At 45.2% G+C, this 21,855-nt stretch overlaps 1 protein-coding gene across 1 annotated transcript in view; it reads right to left on the bottom strand.

The window, feature by feature from the left end:
- The window catches only part of LOC126548226 (histone-lysine N-methyltransferase SMYD3-like), a 59,272-nt gene that overhangs the window by 11,680 nt on the left and 25,737 nt on the right, over positions 1 to 21,855 (bottom strand). The window contains exons 2-8 of the mRNA XM_050196371.3: positions 14,631 to 14,694; positions 12,164 to 12,274; positions 6,870 to 6,939; positions 5,494 to 5,621; positions 5,350 to 5,417; positions 4,128 to 4,236; positions 3,912 to 4,013 (exon numbers count right to left, since the gene is read on the bottom strand). Coding sequence (XP_050052328.1) covers positions 3,912 to 4,013; positions 4,128 to 4,236; positions 5,350 to 5,417; positions 5,494 to 5,621; positions 6,870 to 6,939; positions 12,164 to 12,274; positions 14,631 to 14,694 — 652 coding nt within the window. The remainder of the gene's footprint in view (positions 1 to 3,911; positions 4,014 to 4,127; positions 4,237 to 5,349; positions 5,418 to 5,493; positions 5,622 to 6,869; positions 6,940 to 12,163; positions 12,275 to 14,630; positions 14,695 to 21,855) is intronic.

The raw sequence follows: 21,855 nt of genomic DNA, 5'->3' as shown, positions 1-21,855 counted from the left end.
GAAAGAAAAGCCTCACAGTTGAAGAATTCGTCCCCTGAGCTAATTGAGCCATCTGAGCTAACCAGGCGGCTAGCAGATGGCAGGACGAAGTCGAATTGGTCGACAACACGAAGCAAAGGCAAAAGCTTGACGTAATAGTTCTGCGGAAACCCGCAACGTGGAGAGAAGTAATTAAGTAAATTAATTACTTGAAATTGAAGCACAAATCTAAATTTAAATATCACTAAGTAACGTCACTAACATCAATAGGAAAGGTTAACATATGAGGTGCTTATATGCACTTAGAAATTTAATCTCAAAACATTTTCAGTCTCAATATATTTCTCGTGAGAGTTGTCACGCATGAAGCATATAACAGTCCCTTTCCGATAACTCGTTTTTCTTAGGAGGTAATCATCTGCGCATGCGTGGCGACTTGGTGCGCTCGAATAAATTTGTGCTCTTGAAATATAAACCTTTGTTAGTAGTGTGCGCCCTTTGTGCTGTCCTGTCTTTTTATCGCTCGTTCCCGCTGGGTTATAGTTTCGTCGTTCACAGTTTTGCGACTGTTTTCTTCATTGTCACTACAACGTGACAATACTGCTACCAGTATGTTTCAGCAACTAGCTCAAGCAAAAGCTTTGCTTCACCTGGCTTGCAGCCTTGAATAATGAAAATCAGGGGTCGAATTCTCAAGCCTTTCGTTGTAAAGTGTCCTTCGCCATTGGCCGGTCGCCTGTCGCTCGAATAATAATCCAGCATCAGGATTAGTTGGAATTTTCTGTTACAAAAATTCACAAGCTATATATATATATAAGCTGTATTTTTAGCTGCACCCAATTTTCAAATATTGCCTGTGGCAGACAACACAGTTCTAAGATTTGAGCTAAATTACTCGATGAAGCGGTCACTACATTAACGAGAATCAACTTATTTAATTGAATAATGATCACCCCAATTACGCTAATCAACTTTTAAAATTAGTTACCTTACGGCACGTATGTCAATCTGCGAATTGTAGCTAGTAAGTGCTCAAGGCACATCGACTTAGAACGAATTCTGAGCATGGCACCGGTTTCGTGATTTTCGCCGTCAAACTTGCGGTAAAAGTACACTGTTGTTCCACTTTGTTAAGAAAACGCTGTTTTATGTATTGAAGCGTGAAAGTAACTGGAACGCCAATGGGAAGGCGGGAAACAGTGACGGCGCACTTGGGGTTGTAATTTTGCGCACTATCTTGCTCTGTAGACAGGCGCGCCCGGAACGTATGTTCCTTTTGCTCCCTTTAGCAATAGAAACAAACCCTGTGCAGGCTATGTCCATCTAATGCGTTTTGCCGGATCTGTACGGCCAGCATATGCCGTTGTCGATTACGTAAATCAGTTTTGCTTGACGTGTCAGTGCGTAGATAACGGGAGATCTCAACGGTATCACGCCAGTGACCTGCTCTTCAAGAAGAGAGTCATGCCTTTCACAAATGATCAGAAGGCTAAAATGATCCTGGCTCTGGGGGCGGCGCACGGCGACAAGAGGAAGGCAGCCAAGCTATTCCGGATGTGCCATTGTGGAAGACGCCCTAGTCCGTCAACGATGCTTAGTATGTACGAAGTCTTTTGCGAGATGGGTAGCTTCACAAGAAAACGACACAGGACTGCGACGGTAGCTCAAGAAGCGGAAATGGATGTTTTGGCATTCTTTGTTTCTAATCCTCACGGTAGTGTGCGCGACGCCAGTGTGGAGGCCTGAACCTCAAGGTCATTCAGTGTGGAGGATCTTAAATAAAGGCCATATGCACCCGTACCATGTACATCTTCATCAAAAACTTGAAGACCGAGGTTTTGAAAACAAACTTGACTTTTCCAATTGGATTTTCACGAAATGTGGAGAAGAACTGGACTTTCTCACTCGCGTGTTTTGTACGGATGAGGCTAATTTCTCCAGAAACGCACAAGTTAATATTCACAACGCGCACTGCTGGAGTAATAATAATAATATTTGGGGTTTTACGTGCCAAAACCACTTTCTGATTATGAGGCACGCCGTAGTGGAGGACTCCGGAAATTTTGACCACCTGGGGTTCTTTAACGTGCACCTAAATCTAAGCACACGGGTGTTTTCGCATTTCGCCCCCATCGAAATGCGGCCGCCGTGGCTGCTGGAGTGACAGTAATCCCCACTGGCTGGCACAAATACGATGCCAATACCAGTGGTCGTTTAATGTGTGGTGCGGTATTTTTGATGGCAACATCATGGGAGCCATCTTTTTTGACAACACACTAACGACGCAACGCTACGTGAACGACATACTCGAGGGCCCCGTGAACGACGTCTGTTGCAACGTTCCACTAGCGCACCTTCGGAACATCGATGGTGCTCCTGCGCATAGTAGTAGTCAGTCTCGAGCGTGGCTCGACAAGCTTTTTTCCTGGACAGTGGATTGGCCGGAACGGACTTGTACCCTGGCCTGCAAAGTCACCGACAACGCTGCACTTCTTGTGGGCCTACGTGAAAGATCGCGTGTATAGCAGCGAAACTACCAGACTGCATGGACGCTCTAAAGGCAAAAATAAGCAGAGTCTGCCGCGAGATTCTAACGTCGTTCGTCAAAGCTGCAACAGCATAAGTGTTAGAAAGAAGTACTGTATTGCTTCAGACGGTGACCTGTTTCAGCACGTGCTATAAGTGACAGTGGGAAATAACCGCTCAAAACTGGTGTAAAACGTGACTCTTTGACGCACCTTCATAATCTCACCCTATCATTACATAAAAAAAAACTTGCGACAAAAAATAGGTAAAAGACTGCTCTGTTTTGCTTCTTTTCTGGGGTTCAAGAGACAGAAAGGGTAAATGGCTAAACTAGTTGCACCTTTGGATGCTTCTTTGTGGGCGACTGAGACGCCTTACGTGCTTTTGGATTATTTTTTATTGAAATAAACTCCTGAGTAGCTCTTTTCTGTTCTTCCGAGAGCTGCCTTTTTGTCTTTTTTTCGTGCTTTTTACCGCACTGTTTTTTTCTTTTTAGATCGGTTGAATTTCTTTTCTAGCTTTGTTTCATGATACGCGAAGGTTAAAGCTATCCCGAGTACCTCATGATCGAGCGCAACATTCTTGCGTCCGCAGATGCTGACGCTTATCGCACCACGCTACTAAAACTTCTCGAGCCATCCTGCGTAACGAAGCCTTATACGATGCGGCGGTAAACGAATGCAGCCGCATGTCTTTCAAAGGTTGCTTGGAGGCGCTTGAGTAGCGGTGCGCGAGCGCGCATCTATTTCATATTTAGCGTATTTCGCGGGCCTTTGTTCTTTCCTTAAAAAAAAAAATAAGGACAACCAGGCACACTTCAGCATGAAATAACTGCTTGATTCGGAGGTTACTTAAGGTGCTCTACAACATTGTAATTGACATGTTCGCGATTCAAGGAATAATTAAAAAGTACACTAATTAAAATCAATTAATTAATGTATGCTTCGTGATGAAAAGAAAAGTACTGGCTGTAAGTACAAACGACTCCTGCTACATCATGCAAAAAATAGGTGAGGCGTGCAGACAGGACACAAGAGTAGAGAAGTGGACAACACTTCTTGTGTCCTGTCTGCACGCCTCACCTCCTTTTTGCACAATTAATCCTTACCAACTAGCTCAGCTTTCTGTCGTTCTAAACACTGCTGCTACTATGCAGTCGGTACGATTTCTCTAGAGCTCTTGTGTTTTTCAAAAATCTTGGTTCAAGTTAACTGGGACACGCAGTATATCGTAAGATGCCAACAAAGACACCAAGGACAACACAGGGGAAATCACTTGTACTTACTAATTGAATTTAAAAAATTATAAATTAGTTGAAATGAAAGTTGATGAAAAAACAACTAGAAATGCGCTCACGCGAGCCATCGTAAACGGAGCGCCCCGGCTTATCGACATGACGTACGTACCTCCTTGCAGAAGACACAGTTGCAAGTGAAGTAGTACTGCCTCTGGAGCGCCGCTATCCTGTCCTCCTTCAGAAGAAGCTTGTCCACGTAGCAGATGTATATCTGTTTCGTAAATGCGGAGGAGGGCGCGCACGCGCGTCAATCTCTCGCAGGGAAGCAAGCGCTCACTAGGCGGGAGTACATCACATTCACAGAGGTATGCAAGTGAGCGCCTACCTCTCGCACGCTGTTTACGCTGAGGCTCCTGGTTGCTCTGACCGTGAGACGCGTCCCTTCAAACACGTAGGCCGCGTCCGGATCGCAAGAATGGTCGAATATCGATGCCCTGGGGAGGCGAATGCATCACTTTCCACAATGTCCAGCATTAGGCGGCCCAAACGGCATTCCCACTATTTAGGCATGCACGCAAAATTTGATGCAGCGCGAGCTTCTCTGAATCGTGCTTGCGTCTGCAAACTTTGACCATGCTGGCATGAGATATGCAGCGAGGAATATCACGCCGATTGATGAATCGCAGGTGTCACCACCAGCCAGTAATGTGCACGTCACTTACGTTCACGCCAGGTAAGTGCCTCAAAGGCCGTCGTGCAGAAACGTCAGTTTACGTAAACAGGGCTTATAGTACATTAGTGGGCACGCTTCGCTTACAAATTAGGCGATCACCCCTGATCGACTGTTGAGAGCTTTGCGGATCATGTGATTTTTTTAAGAGTCAACAACATAAAAAAATCATGTCGCTTTTGGACATGCTTTCAAGCAAGATAAAGCATAGGCTTTTACAAAGATTTCACCCGTCTGTACACGTGAACGGAATGGGTTACAGATCCCTAATACATATTGGGCAGGTCAGCCTGCAAACTTTTGAGAAACGAAACTTATCGAAAATGTCGCAGTAAGCATACGTTTAAGTGTTTTTTTATTAACGCCACCTGGAGGCTTTTACGCATGCGTACGACTTTTCTTCCGCCAGCAGAAGAGAAGACGGATTGCTAAAATTCCAATAAAAGGCTGCCTACAGCATCACGCTGACTTAGAACAAGCGGTGAGAAAGTGCGGTATATGTTTTCTTGTTAAAGAATTAACCGCTTTCATGGCAAGATGCATACTAGTCGTCATCATCGTAATAATAATCAGCAGCAGCAGCTAATTTTATGTCCACTGTAAGGACAGCCTTTCCCAGCGATACATTTCTTCCTGACTGCTTGTCGGGAGACCCAGAGCATGCCTTTCTGTCTGGCTCCTACCGACATAATACAGGTATTGTTAGTGCGTCTCTGAAAACGCGAGAACTACTTGCTCGGATTGTCGCTAAATACAAATATGTGTACAGTATGACAAAATGGTTCATCGGATTCAGCTTTCGTGTCCGCGCTTTACTCAGGGTAAGTTTGTTGCATTTGCGCTGTCGGCTTGGCGCGTCGTCATCGCCAATACCCACCCGATGTACAGGCCTTGACCGACGGGCTTTAAGTCGCTGTCCGTTATGCAGAACCTGTTGATTACCATCTGAAACAGAACACAATCTCGTGAAAAATACAAACCTTTTGGTGGCTCAACAAGGCAGGAAAAGTCCACTATGTACCTTGCCGAATATTTCTAACCCGTCGAGCAGAGGCGGCACGTTTTCCTCCCCTAAAATGTACTTGACTGTGGCCCAGCTGGCATGGAACTTTGGCAGCATCACCGCGTCGTTCAGGATGTCATTCGAGTCTGCAAGTTTTGAGAAGGGCAGAAAGAGGCGCTTCAACTTTGCGAAATCCCATTGGCCTCACATAGAGCCCCAACCTGAATGGACCGTTAACGTGCATATCTTGATTCGGGGGCCTTAGGCAACCTAGTACCAAGCACATATTCGGGACGTCCCTTGTCTTCCAGTGCACTTCCAGCCTACTTCGCATGCCAAGTTTACATACTGTCGCGTGCCGAGCATGTGAGAGTAATAAACTTTGAAAATTTTACAAAATATTCTACACCTACTATCCTCGAATATAGATAGCATGAAAAGTGCACTGCTGATGGTCGCCGTTCCGCTACCAGCTAACGGTGAACTATCCAAGCAGAGTTTTCAGGAAATCTAGAAAATAGCGGATTATTGCTACAAACGATAGCAACACTTTCCTTGCGTTCTACAGCTATTTGCAAAAGCAATGGTCCTAGTCATCTTAAAACTTTTTGTGCGCAAACAAACAGTGACGAAGAATAGGGGCAACACAAGGACGAGCGCTCGTCCATGTGTTGCCCCTATTCTTCGTCCCTGTTTGTTTGCGCAAAAAAAGTTTTAAGATGAATCTGTTCCAACTAGGCCGACTCGCAGTTATAATGGTCCTAGATTATGCAAGTTGGTTACTCAAGCTGGTTCCTTAATCTGACAAAATTTTTAAAAGACAATGTAGTAGATATTAAGGCGTATTTTTTTCTGTACAGAACTATTCGCGGCAGCGGACGTGAGAATAATCTGAAAGTCACGAAGTAAAATTGAATCATTAACTTTGAGGCGAAGATTGTGTCACAGAATCAAAGTCAGCCAGTATAATAGTGAATGAATGCTCGTCATTCTCTCCTAGAAATCCTGAACTTCGCACCAGTTTTGTTATAACTAATTGCTTCTAAAATACACGTCGAAATGCATTGGTGTTGCAAACAAAACTGTGACGAATTAAGCACACAAGAGTACCAGAAAGTCTCCCTCATTAAGAGAGGCTTTCTGGGTATTGTAATACACGGAGCCCCCTCCCCCTTTGTTTTCCATAACACAGTGATAAAACGGGATTGGACGTGGATAAAGGTGGGGCAATCCTTGCAGAATAGTTGCCTCTCATCAGCACGTATACGTAGAGCATGTCAGTTCCATTTCTCTGAAGTCCGCCTAAAGTGGCGTCATGTCCGCTGGGCCAGTGCGGCGCAGAGGCAGAGGCTCGTCCATGCCGCACGCCATGAGCGTGCCTGTACTATACGTACGCGACTCCATCTCTTCGAGCGTCCGCATGTGTCCCTGCACCATTTCCTTGCAGTCCTTCATCTGTTCCTTCTAGGGAAAGGGACGAGAGAACGAAGAGAGAATGGTGTTTTATCAAGTAATCGGCGAAGTTACGAACATCGAAACTGAATTTGTGTTCTCTTCGAGTAATGTAATGCCATAATGAATCCTTACAACACGAAAGCATGCCTCTTTTGCCCCTTTCGCGCATAGTCATGCCTTTTTGCAAGAACAAATGCACATATTCATGAAGAAAATAATATTAAAAACAACAGAAATAGAAGTCTCCGCAGACTTACCGCACAATACCAATTACTTTAACGAATTTTCTGCAACGCTGGCCTTATATCGAGTGCAATTATAGGCTATACAACGGCTTTTGAGGATTCGGTAAACACGGAGCGAGCTTGCGGCGATTGCGTGTGATCTTCATATTTTCGTGCTTGGTAGGCGAGGCGAAGTATAATCATGACAGATATTCTGCATTGTAGAACGAATTTTCATGGCCATCACCTTTGTAAACGGGGTGATCACTAGTGACGCCATAGGCTCATTCTCTTTCCCTTTCTGCTGCGTATATTTCTGGCCCATTTCGGCCCTTTGTCCTGTGCTGCGTTGCCTTTACGCTACCAATCTCCCAGCCTTTTTTTACTGCTCTCCATACTACTGTAAATCCGAGGCCCGGTTTCATAGTCTTTCGTTCGTGTTTCTTTTTATTATATGGTATTTAGGATATATTGTCGCCTTTAATAGGCGCCGGCTACTCCTTTTCACATAGGAATTTAAAAAAATAAATCATAATAAAAATAGTGAAACCATAACAACACAAATTCCAGTAACATAAGTACACTAATGTCACACTATAACTGAAAGACAACTCCAAATCATAAAAACACAAAGTCCAGTCACGTAAGTAAACTAACGCCACACTAAAACTGAAAGTCACCTGAGGTACACAGCAACACAAAGTCCAGTCACATATGTGCACTAAAGTAAACAAAAAGCCCGGTCACTTCGACAGACTAAAATCAGGGTACATAAGAAATCAAGGATTAAATTCTTGTAAAGGTACAAAAAACCAGGCATTGGATTTGCTAAAGTCGGGTAAAAGAAAAATATAGAATGCGCTGTCACATTTTAACTTTCTGAGAATAATGCTCGCTTCAAGAAATCTTCGAAGGGCCAGTAACGCTCGTCTTTGCAATGAGTATGTTGGCCAAGCACCTAAGATTTGCCTGAGGTTGAGGTGCCTGCGATCTAATGCCACTAAATCAAGTGCTTAGCGTTCTCTGTCTGTGTCGTGTCGCGGACATTCTACTATAAGATGCTATACACCTTCATCTGCGTGGCCACAAGTGCATTCCGCACTATCAGCTCTTGAAATTTTATGTAGAAAGTGTTTTGTGTACGCGGTACCGAGTCGCACACAGTGAATCAGCGTTTCAAAGGCACTGGTTGTATTTCATGTGGACGGGATTTTAAATCGAAGTGATGGGTCAATGTGAAATAAATGTGAAGATTTCAAGTTCTAATCAAACCATGTCACTTTGCAACCACGGGCTTGGGTTAGAGGGAGGTCATGTGTGGCGTTATTAACATGCACTTGTTCAGCTGCCTTGTCTGCTGCAGCAATCCGAGAGATATTGCAGTGGCCAGGCATCCATTGGAGCATTACTGTGCGATTTTCTTCACTTGCTTTTGTGAATTCCTTTAGTATCTCGTTAATTAATGCCATGGTTTGAGGATTACTAATGTCGCTATGAAGTGAAGACAAAGCTGTCTGCGAGTCACAAAGGCTGATCCACTGTGCCGCTTTTTGCATTGAATTTATGTAGTGTAATAAAGACAATATTGCAAAAAGCTCTGCTGTTGATGACTTCGTGTGAGATAGTTTAAACGTTTGTATTTGGTTCCATTCTGGAATGACTTAGGCAGCTTAAGAATTTGTTTGGCAAGCCATCTGTATACGCTTGAATATAGCCAGAGTATCGAAAGTATACTTGGTATAACGCCAGTTGTTGTGCTGCTAGCATAAACATATCTCGTTTGCGTTGCACCACTCGCCTTTAGACAGGTAAGAAGACTGAGAAGAAGCCGTCAAGAGCGACGACCTTCAAGTCCAGCTTCGGGCTGCCCAAAGGGCCTGCGACAGGGCTGGAGATGACGGTCTCCCGCCTCCGGCCCGGCCGGCGACTGTTCGCCCTGTCTCTCAATTAGTGCACTTACTAGCGGGTGCCTTTTGGGCTGCACTGAAACGCGAAAGTAATGAAGACAGGTTATCAACCGTCCTCATAATAGGAACTGGAGAATGACGTGCCTCTGAAATTACTAAGAGGTTGCTCGAGGAACGCCTAAGCATGCTCTAAGGCTCCTAGCTATTAATCGTTGGAGTCTCTCTTCAGATGAACGGGAGATTCCATGCAGAACAGGTGAAGAATATGCTATCTTTTGTTTTATAAGTGCATTATGTCCTTTTAGTAAGGATGAAACCTACCCTCCCTCGTAAGCGTTCTTTGCCATTGGCCCACCGTCTTCGCTACTATTATGTCCAGCAGTAGGATTAACTAGCATTTGCTCTTATGAACAACTGTAGCGTTTTCGTGACTACGGGCTGCGGACATGAACAACCAGTGACGCTAGCGTCCGTGAACACGAAACAAGCGCTGAAACGCAGTTTTTCATGAATAACTACAACAGAGCTCATGGAACCGGAGCTTAGACGTGGAAGTTGATTGCACCCAGACATCCGTCACGCATGCAGCAATACAATATTTCGTCCCCCTCTCCCCTCCCCTTCTTTTTTTATCCGAATGCTTAGAAAGTTCGAATAATAAGAGCCTTCATGAATGGTCGTTTTGTGCAGAAAAGCGCAATCTGCGAACAATGTACTGCGTGAAGTAGCAGAATTTAAAAGCCGTGACACATTGTTTAGAGACTATTTTCATCTCTTTCAAGCAGCGCGTCCCTTTGTAGCACAAAATAAAATTTGTAGAGTCTCGCGGTTTTTAAAGAAAAGGCAGAACTTAGGCAAAATGCTCTTCTATAAGCTTACCCACATTAGCAACAAATGAAGAAAAGTAATAACACGTCTGCCCGAGCAATGACCCGTGAGGTTCTTGCGTTCGCAGGTGTAGCTATGTGATAACGCAAACGTGAGTTCTCTGTTACGATTCCAGAAGTCGTATTTTGAAGTCATATCCATTTATTCCTTTTATTATTATTCTTTTCACCCATGGTCACTGGCTATATAGATAACCTTGCTGCTGTTATTGCTGGGATAGGCTACACGACGTTATGGAAACGAATGAGCAATGGAATCGATCATTCGAGAGTACGGCCCCAGCGTAAATATGTCAATTTTTTTCGTTACGTTGGTAATGAAATTCAGCGGTCGTTCGCCCACAGTGAACTACGCCAATGCTTGCGTGACTCCGGGAATCGTTTAGGGAACTTCGTGGCACCCCAAGAAGGCTGTTCAGCGCAGCAGCTGGATCCAAAAGTACCCGTATTTACAAAACCTCCCTACTGTAGAAATGTTTGTAAAAGAAATTTCTAGCCAATCCAGATGATGCACGTATCATTAGCGAACGGCGGACGACAAAGACAAGCAGCACCTATACGAACGAAAAGCTTTGTAAATAAGGGCCCAGGGCCAGTGCTTACAAGCTCCTACGCTAGAAATGTTCGTAAGGAACAATTCCAGACAATCGCGATGCTGGCATATTATTAGCAGAGGCGGCCAGCCAATGAGAAAAAAAACGAGAAGAAAGGGAGTTAACCGAGGGGCCCGATTTTTATTAGTCATATCATAAGAAGCCGACAAACACTGACACCGAAGACAACATAGGGGAAATTACTTGTGCTTAATAAATGATCCCACAACCTTCGCATTTCGCGTGCGATGCTCTACCAATTGAGCTACCGCGGCGCCGTTTCCCCATCCACTTTCTTGGTTATTTATGTTTCCTAGTAGAACCCTGGGAGTGTTAGCCAGCGCCACCACTTACAGATCTTGGCGGCGGACCCACGTGGAACATCCTTTCTGCCGCAGGCGTCACGAGAACGTGATCTTTTTTTTTTTTTGGGGGGGGGGGGGGGGTGAGGGCCACCGGTCAATAAACCCACACATGCTACCTGAAGGCATCAATGTTGCCGGATTCGAGACCCTCGTTATGTAATAAACGATAAGAAAGGGGGTTAACTGAGGGGCCTGATTTTTTATATGACTTGACCTCCGCACAGCTCTAAACCAGTTAGAAGGAAGACCTTTCTCACTGGACCAGATCTTGGGACTATGGCCTCGCATATCACAGAGCTCAGCAAATGGTCACAAAAGCACTACTGCGATTTGTGAAGGCTACCGGACTGAGCGGCCGTCTGTGATAGAGAACTGTCAATATGTTGGCGACATAAACAGTTGACTTTCTCTTCGTATCTTAATATTTTCCTCCCCTTTCCCCCGGAACAGAGTGGCCAACAGGCCTCAGTCCTGGTTAACCTCTCTATCTTTCATTTGTCCTTCCCCTCTCTCTCTTACGGAGCATGGCGAACACCTTCCTTCCATCTGGCTTGCATGAAAATGATGATGACGACAACGACTACAGAAGCCGTTGTCTCCTCATTCGAAACTTTTCTTTCTTCATCGCCGTGGCTGCTTCCTTTCGTACACTCAAAGTATTGGTCGAGCCTTTTCCTCGGGCGCCTGCGCCGCACCTCCACGCCATCATCGCGGTCTTTTTCGTATTCAATTTTCGTGGCAGTAGTGGTTTGCCGTCGTTTCCTGATTCTGCTCTATTCCGGATGAGAGACTTCACGCTCACGCGTATCACACATCACACTTTGTAGAAGTTGTAATTATTTACTTGTACCATATTTCACTAAATTTTTACCCGGACAGGGGTCCGTCCAAAAATAGTTTATTCTCTTGAGAGAGCGTCTTCGCGCTCTGCTATGGATCGAGTGCGTTCACTTTGCTAAGACACGCGTTAGGATGAACGTACCCCACGTGCGTGCGTGAGTGCGTGCGTACGTTGTGCGTGTGTGTGTGTGTGCGTGTGTGTGTGTCAGTACAGAGTGTTACTCGCATTCATATAGCCAAATTTAAGCAAAGCGATCTTGCAGAAGTGCGTACGCAATCTATTGACTTTCTAACGTCCTGTTTACAAGACTTATCCCGCAATTAAACATTAGTCAAATTTGGTCATGCGCCGCTCTAGATTTTTTTTTTCCTCTGACGCAGCGTGTACACAAGTGTGCGCATGCCTGCGGCACTCACCTGCAGTTTGTGGGTGATTCGAGTGAGGAGCCGCACCGTGACGTCTGGAATGTCGGGGAACACTTCCTCGAAGTAGCAGCATTCAGGCAGGTGCTCGGACAGGGCTGACGCCTACGGAAGCCCGCAGATGACGCGGCACAAATTATATGTATTGCAGTGCCAATTCTTGTTTGCTTTCACATCAAATAAGTTTTCAAAGAAAGTCTCCTGTAGGCAACACGAGAATAATAGGTCTTTACAAAGCAAAAACCAACCACTCTGCAGAAGCAAAAAAAAAAGGGGGGGGGGGGAGGGTTCGAACACCTCAACTGGCGAAGATGAAATGGTGTCTATTACATTTACCTATTATCCCCAAAGTAACGCTAACACTTTCGTTATATTTACGCCCTTCCTCCTTTGTCGACGAAAAGCATGCCATATAACTCAATAAGCGAATGCATATTTTGCTTAAACTGTCATGGACAGTCGCCTTACCAAGTTAGTCGGTTCACATGACAAATACGTCTTTTTCACGTCGTTTTATTTGTTTAATATGAAGAATCTTTTTTAAGTACATATATCTCTAACCTACCATTAATACATGTAATGGAACTGACGTCATCGCTGGCGAACAGTTAAACTAGCAAACAATCTTCTTAAGGTTCTCTTAAGGAAAATAAAGAGCCTGTAAAACATTTGTGCAGAAATCATGAAAAACGATCGTCAAAGTAAGCGAATAGCTTCTGCGGTGTCCAGAAATTAAACGGACGCACTAGCGATACCTCCGAAGTATACTGCATGCAGATTTTGATAATGATGTTTGACGATGGTGGCACAAATAATCGTCGACATATTCTGGTAGACGGTATGACAGCGCAGCATTAAAGCTCCTAATACCCCTTCCCCCCTTTTCGCCCAAGACTCTCTCGCCCCGGATATGGTATAACGTTTGCAAAGATTTGTGTATATTTCGGGCAGGGGTAAACCAGACCCTATGAAGCTTCCGAAGTGTGTGAGAACTTGACTTTGATGCACGAGTTGCTCGCATTTCCGTACTTCTGCGAAGTATTCTTCTTTTTTTACTTTTTCGAACACTCTGTGTGTTCTTGTTTACGTCTTAATCGTGGCTCATTGTGCCTGATATTTCTTCCACGCATTCCACGCATGTTCCCATGCCCAACGTCCTCCTCCTGTTTAGTTTATGTTAATGTGCGACATGCATCAAACAAATAACAGACATTCATAGGTCTATGCAATAGCACGGGTGAGCAAATTTTCTGGCAACACGCGCCCTACTCGGATTCCCCTTTTACGAAATTTGCACCAATCTTTACAAGGGTCAGCGGAGGGGAAGAGCTGGCGCGAGTCCATCTGGTCATCTTCCCCTTGACACGCCAGTGTTGAGCAGTGCTAATCAGCACGCCGCGTGTCATACGTATAGCCGAGCATGAAGCAGGCTCCGTAGATGAGTGACGTAATGCTCTGCAGTTCCCTGCGAGGCTGCGACACTATATTTGAGCCCCTCGCTGCCCAGCCAGCGGAGAAAGAGAAAATCCCCGACAAGCTAGAAATGCAGCTCTTGTTCAATTTTCTCTCGAGTAGCTATAAATAAATAAATCGTCCACAACACTTTGAAAAAAAAAAAGATGGGGGAAAGAAATATCGTGTGCGCGCCTCGTCTCGATTTAGGAATAAATATGTTTCAATTTAGGAATAAATATGGCGCGGGAGAGTCATTCTCGCTGTCGACAATATTCTGGACGACAGCCACGGGCGCGCCAGCATTGCGTGTGAGCTGCGCGTAGCTCGTCACGTTCTAACTCAGAAAGTCAGGAGCGCGACTAATTTATGCGAGACGACTGGGCCAACAGATAGACATCGGAGAAACATGGCTCACGAAGCACGTTTTTACACTGGATATAGTGCACACTGACTTAAGAACAGCTTACAACAAAGCAGCCTGCGCTCTTTTCTTCTATTCGGGCCTATTGACACATGCAGCCGAAACGCGGAGATAAGCACGAATAACAGCTGCAGCGTTACGAGTTGGAAGAGGAACCACTTGCCTAGTGGCGCTTGGTAGCATACGTCACAAAATGCGTTCGTATAGCTCAGTGCGAATTGACCGTGTCATTGCAGGGGGTGTAGACGCGCTAAACGTTAAGGTTATGTTTCGTATACTTATCGGTTCATACATCCGTACTTGCAATTCTACCTTCACCGCGAGACGAACAGCCTCTCTATATTGAAAGTGGGTTGGAACACGTCGAGAAGCTTCCCGTCCACCGATTTCTACAGCGCGTGGGACCCACACGATATTTTGTTCTTGTCTGGATCATCCTTGCATGCGTTCAGCTGAATCACTCTGTGAGTATACACCTAGCATGCAAACAACAGGCGTGCCATACTTGCCCGGATTCAAACTCGATATCCAGCAAAATTCCACGCGAAACATAAGTGCCCAAGTATACTCCGCCCATCCTCTCACCTCGCACAGCTTGTTGCAGTAGTGTGCCACGCGACACCTGGCGCAGGGCTTGAGGCTCTCGCACCTGCACCATGCAGGGAAGACGCGCGCAGAGGCATTGCCGTGAGTTTAGCAGGGAATGGTGACAAGTCATCAATAACGCTCTCTCTCTGAAATCGAGCCGACAACCAAAAGTCACTTTCATTGGGCGCCCGCAACCTCTGGCGCCCTTCGCTATACCGATCTGGCATTTATGCGCGCCGTTAAGCCTCTCTTTGATCCACTTTACTGTTTACTCAATTCCTTGTAATGACGTGCTGACGACTTGAACTTAAAGTGCTTAAAGATTGATCTCTTTCTCTCCCACAAAGAGAGAGAGAGGGGGGAGGGGGAGGGGGAGGGAGAGAGAGATAGAAAGAAACAGAGGCCTCGTGAGCACGCACAATAACGTGAAAACAATGCGTCCCAGTTGAGTGCCGGGTTGAGACAGCTTCCGACCCGCAGCAAGGAAGTGTTTACATGAATATTTTAAACAACGCGGGTGGAGACAGCAGCGGCAGCCTGTTAAAGGGGCCCTGCAACGTTTTTTCGACCGCCTTCTGTAGCACTGGAGTGCGTTTATTATGGAATACTGAGATGAACGCAGAAAGAATGATAAAAATTGGCAAACGGGAACTTGAGTTATTCGCCATCAAAGTTCAAAATCCGAGCAGACAACGGAGGAAAACTTTCCCTTTCGCATTTCACTCTCCTAGTGACCTCATTGGTTGTTTCCAATCACTGCGCGCCTCTTATAGAGATATGCATGAAGTCTCGCCTCGTAGTGGCCTTTACACACCTCTCTTTTCGACGGCGATGTCACCATGGTTACAACGAACCACGTACGTCGCACAAGTTAGCAGACGCTCCCGTGATTTATCGTGTAGTGTCGATGGTAGCGGCGTTTATAAAGTTTATAACCTTTATTTTCCCGTCAATACAGGAGAGAGAGAGAGAGAGATATGAAGAGGAAAGGCAGGGAGGTTAACCAGATATTAGTCTCCGGTTTGCTACCCTACACTCGGGTTGGGAGATATATAAGAGCTAGAAAGAGGACAGAGAGGAAAGGGCCAAAAAAAAAAAAAGAATGCACACACAGAAAGTTTCATGTGCAATTACCACAGCTATATACCACAGCGCAGAGGGAATTATGGTGATACCCAGAGCGTTCTCGTTGAAAAGGTCTCAGTACACCTATTGCCACCATGCAGTACAATATGAAATGACGATGGAGGAGATGGGAGTAAGAGCGACAATCACTGATTGCGCGTCTCGTCTGAATCGCAACTCGTCGTCTGCGCCTGCGTGCCTTCACAGAGTGGCAACATGCCGGCGCCCTTGCAGTTACCGATTTCAATGCATGGGCGCTATGGGGAGCTTTTCCACTAGAAGTGGTTATACAACTAAAACTCAATCTAACGAAACCCGATTTTACGAAGTTCCCGATCTAACGAAGAAACTTACATTTCCCGGCAGGTACCCATAGGGTTCAATGTTATCATCAACCCGAATAAACGAAACAAACTTGGCCGAACTCGATTTAACGAAGTTTTTCCTCAAATAAATGAGTAAAAAAAGCGGTGATTTGTGTCTAATTTTGACACAGACAGGTTCTTCTTCGAAAGTGCGCTCTAAAGCTGTCGAGTTCATATGGTCACATCCCTAGCTTTATTTTGACGAGGCTACACGCCGCGCCCATGCACGGAACAGCCGATTCAACACCGCCTCGGCCGGGGTGGTGGTTGCTTTCGTTATTTCATGATGGTTTAGGCGACGGATGGCTGGATTAGCGGCAAATACAATGCCGCGGTAGCATTTGCGTGTCACTACGTTACAATTTTAGATTTCGAGGGACCGAAAAATTTCTTCCTTGATTTTACGAGCTTCCCGATTTAACGAAATAATTCGAGCGTGGTCATCACTTCGTTAAATTGAGTTGCAACTGTAGACGTTTTCATCGGGGAGAGTGAAAACCTCCTCTCTGAACTGTTGCGCGGGAGTACAAAGGCACGTGAAGGCAGCGTCTGCAATGCTTGAAGGACAAAACCAGTAAAAAAACACAAAGGACAAGAGGAGAGGTTCACACCACAACGACTGGACTATCAACTGAGCTTTATTAGAAAAGGGCGTAGTACCAGCAAGGCAAGCAGAGCATGCGCAACCACATCATCGCTAATCACAGAGCATGAAAACACAAGATATCGCATCTATCGTGACCGACCTAGAAATACAAATTCTTTTTCAAGTAATCGCACCGAGGTTGTACTAATGCAGTCGTCACCTAATAAACTGATGTACTACCCTTCCAAGATTTCTCGCTCTTCTTTGCCCTTGCCCCTACCAAGAATCGTTACATTGCTGAACAAAGGACTGGCCTTGCTGGGACTGCGCCCTTTTCTAATAAAGCTGCGCTTGATAGTCCAGTCGCTGTGGTGTGAACCTCTCCTCTTGTCCTTTGTGTTTTTTTACTGCTTTTTGACTGTTTTTTGTCCTTTGTGTTTTGACTTTTTCCTTCAAGTATGTACCAACTGGCCCGGATTTCAACCCTTCTGCAATGCTGTTGCGCGGATGTTCACGCGCAATTACCACAGCCCAAAGGGCATTATGGTGATAGCCAGAGCATTCTCGTTGAAAAGATCTCAATACACCTATTGTGACCATGCAATTCTTTTCAAAATACGATATTCAAAAGCAGAAATACTTTTGTGTTTGATAAAGCATAAAGTATGTTTTCATTTGTTTAAGGGTGACTTAGCTTGGACCATGCGAATGTTACCTACGGCCTGGCGTGTCAAGCCAATCAGAACGCGCAACCACTGGCGTCAATGTCGCATGTAACAAATGTCACTTCCACTTCCAAAAATCGTCGTTGTGGGTATACCTGTGGTCGGAGCAGGAGGCGGTTTCTCCGGTCAGATAAAATAGCAAATACTTTGCTTTCAGCGTTCTCGATGGTTTTACGATATCGCCGCATTCCATTGCGCAAGAAGAAGCAATGACCAGAATGTGTTGTGAGACGTTGATGAAAATGAAATGGCCATGAGTTATAGTGATAACATTGAACACGCTGTTCACGATTTAAGTAGGAAGTGTAATTTTAATCTGGAAAAGAAAGTCTCAAACACCAGTACGTGGCGGGGCCTGGCAGATAAATATTCGTACTTTGGATGCAGTAGATGAGATTACTGCACGTAAGTGGGCTAGTTATTAAGAAGAGCATACTTATTGCTTAAAATTGCAGTTCGTATATTATTAGGTTTTTGCACTTTATGCATTGCGCATTACAAAGTAAAAAAAAAAGTGCACGCTAACGAGCTGTTCAATGCATCGCGGCGCACATGAGGGCTGTAGCACGCGCGCAAGTTTGCGAGTTAGTATACCCCGAGTTCTGTGGTCTCTGCGAGATACAAAATGCCGTCGACGAATTGTGCCGTAAATGCGTACCAGTACTGCAATAATAGCACTACTTAGCTTGGCTTGGCTGAAAGAAAAAAAGGAAAGCCAGGCGCATGCAGCCAGCAAAAGCATGGCCTTCGACTTCAATTTGTGTTACTTGGAGGGAGCCGTCGCTGGGGTGCATGTAATTGATTGATTGATTGATTATTGATGTTTAATGGCGCAAGGGCCAGGTATGGCCAAAGAGCGCCATGTCCTTGGTGATGTATTCGCAGTGTAATTATGAGTTCTATGAAATTGGTGTGACGTGGCTGTAAAGGGGCCTTAAAAATAGTAGCGCTAAAGTGTGTAGAATCTGTATAATAAGATTATGGCAATGACGTATGACGTGCGCTATGAACATTAAGATGCATTTAGGAAAAATCATACGATGTCTAAAAATATATCAGGTTATAAGATATGCTAGAGCACTACTGCCTCCTTAGAGCCCTTGAAACACAAGGGCCTGAAGGCATGTGCTGTACAGTACAACTATCCCAGCGGCATCCTCTAAAGAGAGGAAGCGCTACGAATGCATGGGACTAATAACATGTAAGACCACATCTCTGAGGAAACCTAGGACTGTGTCTGTATTAAAAAGTGGTTCTGCACCGAGAAACATTACAGGATGAAGAGGAATGTGCTGCCTGTGTGCTAAGGAAAAATGTCTCATTCTCTCAGATTCGGTTTTCCGACACCCCAGAAGGACGTGGAGCACGGTCAGCCTCTCTCCGCATCTACCACACAATGGAGGCTCACTTCCGGTGAGTAGAAAATTATGGGTGCCAAATGTGCGTCCTATTCTGAGACGACAGAATAGGACATCTGTTCGGCGCGATATTGTAGTAGAGGGCCAGAATCCTAACTGCGGTTTTATCAGGTGGAGCTTATTATCCGTTTCCGTCTCCCACATGCGTTGCCAGTGGTCTCTCAGCGTCCTTCGCAAGAAAGGCCTCAGATCTGTGACAGGCACCTCAGCGGTAGGGTTAACAGCTTGCGATGCGATTGACGTGGCCATCTCGTCCGCCAGAACGTTACCCTCGATGCTCCTATGGCCAGGCACCCAGCATATAATGATATGCTGGTTAGATATGTACGCTTTACATAAGACGGAATATAGTTCATTAAGTACGGGATTTTTGTGTGTATAGAGTGACACCAGGGCCTTCACGACAGTTAGGGAATCTGTATATATCGCTGACTTTTGAAGTTTTGATTTTCTTATATGCTTCACAGCAGACAGTAATGCGTAGGCCTCGGCCGTAAACATACTTGTTTCCGGATGTAGTACATCGGATTCTGAGAAGGATGGGCCGACGGCTGCATAGGACACCCCGGCATTAGACTTCGAAGCGTCTGTGTAGAACTCTGCGCAGGAGTGCTTGTGCTGGAGTTTAGGAAATGCGTTCGTATTTCGATCTCTGATGCGTGTTTTGTTACTTCTAAAAAGGATATGTCACATTCTATGACCTGCCACTCCCAAAGTGGTAACAACTTGGTTGGATGCATTAGGCGAAGCTCGAGGAGTGGGACATGTATTTCATCACTAAGCTCCCTCACACGAAGCGAGAAAGGCTGTCTTACAGAGAGACGATTATGGAAAAGTGTAGTACACGTCATATCGTTAACAGTGTTAAAACATGGATGTTGATAATTGGAGTGTATTTTCAGGAAATATGTAAGGCTGATGTAAGTTCTCTGTAGATGGATGGACCATTCATTTGATTCCACGTATAAGCTTTCAATCGGGCTTGTTCTGAAAGCACCAGTGGCTAAGCGGATACCTAGGTGGTGGACAGGATCTAGGATCTTTAGTGCGCTCGGAGCGGCAGAGTTATATACGACGGCACCATAGTCCAATCGTGATCGAATTAAGCTCTTATAAACATTCATCAGACACTTCCTGTCGCTACCCCATGTTGAGTGGGATAGAATTTTAAGTAAGTTCATTGTCCTGAGACATTTTTCTTTAAGATATTTAATGTGCTGTATAAAAGTAAGCATGGAGTCAAGTATAATACCTAGAAATTTGTGTTCTTTGTTGATAGGTATTTGATGTCCACACAGTTGAACACAAGGATTTGGAACCAGGCCTCTCTAGTAAAAAGAACACAAAAACTTTTGTGGGGGTGGATTTTAAATCCGTTTTTGTCTGCCCACTTGGAAACCCTGTTCAAGCCCTGCTGTACCTGTCTCTCGCACACTGTGAAGTTGCAGGATTTGAAGCCTATTTGTACATCGTCTACGTATACGGAATAAAAAATGGCCGGTGGAAGTGAAGCACGTAGAGTGTTCATCTTAACTATAAAGAGTGTGCAGCTGAGCACGCCTCCCTGGGGTATACACCAGTTTCCTGCGTAAAAGGACGTGACAGTGCATTACCGACTTTTACACGGAAGGTACGATTTGACAAATAGCTTTCCATAGTGTTCAGCATATTTCCACGGATGCCCATTCCCGACAAGTCTCGCAAGATCCCGTAACGCCATGCTGTGTCATACGCCTTCTCCATGTCGAGGAATATTGATAGGAAAAACTGTTTATGAACAAATGCATCGCGGATATTTCCTTCAATGCGCACAAGATGATCGGTTGTCGATCGTCCTTCTCTGAAGCCACACTGATAGGGATCTAGCATATTGGTGAGTTCAAGGAAATGTATGAGTCTGCGATTAATCATTTTTTCGAAAAGCTTACAGAGACAATTTGTAAGAGCTATCGGGCGGTAACTTGCCGCCAAGGAAGGGTCTTTACCCTGCTTAAGAACAGGGACCACAATCGCTTCTTTCCATGTGGATGGGAGGTATCCCGCAGCCCAAATAGCGTTGAAAAGTGTGAGAAGTGTAACTTGTGTGTAAGTATGTAAGTTTCTGATCATGTCATGCATGACTCGGTCAGGTCCCGGTGCAGTGCTTTTGCATGTGTTGAATGCAGCTCTCAACTCGGCAATACTGAAAGGCTGGTTATACGGTTTCATTCTGTGTGGATTTTCGTATGATTGGCTTACGTTCTTCTATTTCTTTAAGTTTAAAAAAGGATTAGGAATAGTGGATTGAGCTCGACACGCGCTCAAAGTGCTCCCCAAGTGAGTCTGCCTGATCTTGCAGGGTATCGCCTTGTGTGTTTACCAAAGGGAGTGAATATGTTTGCCGCCCTCTTATTCTATTAACCCTGTTCCAGACTTTGGCCTCATCTGTATACGAGTTGATGCCCGATAATAACTTTTGCCAACTCTCTCTTCTGGCCTGTCGGTGCGTTCTCCTGCCTTGGGACTTTACTTTCTTAAAGTTAACGAGATTCTCCGCAGTGGGAGAGGCGCGTAGCAACCCCCACGCTTTGTTCTGTTTCTTTCGAGCGATCCTACATTCGTCGTTCCACCACAGGACACGCCGTTTGCACGCCAAGCCATTTACTTCCGATATGCATTTAGATGCGGCATCTATTATGAAGGCTGTAAAATACTCCACAGCAGCATCAATTTCTAACGAAGACATGTCAGCCCATGAGATACTAGTGAGAGCTCGGAATTTCTCCCAGTCAGCTGTATCAATCTTCCACCTATGTGGTGGATATTCGTTTTCTTTAGGTGTTCTTAGCAGTATGGGAAAGTGGTCACTTCCGTAAAGGATTGTTGATAACTTCCCATTCGAGTTCAGGCAGTATACACGGGGAAACTAGGCTGAGGTCAATTGAAGAAAATGTTCTGTTTGCGAGAGATTAATATGTGGGTGCCTTCTTATTCAGCAGACACGCACCGGAAGGAAAAAGGAAC

The sequence above is a fragment of the Dermacentor andersoni genome, chromosome 1 (assembly GCF_023375885.2).
Source record: "Dermacentor andersoni chromosome 1, qqDerAnde1_hic_scaffold, whole genome shotgun sequence".
Taxonomy (NCBI): Eukaryota; Metazoa; Arthropoda; class Arachnida; order Ixodida; family Ixodidae; genus Dermacentor; species Dermacentor andersoni.
The sequence above is the reverse complement of the archived record's forward strand: the minus strand, read 5'-3'. Positions and strand labels throughout refer to the sequence as shown.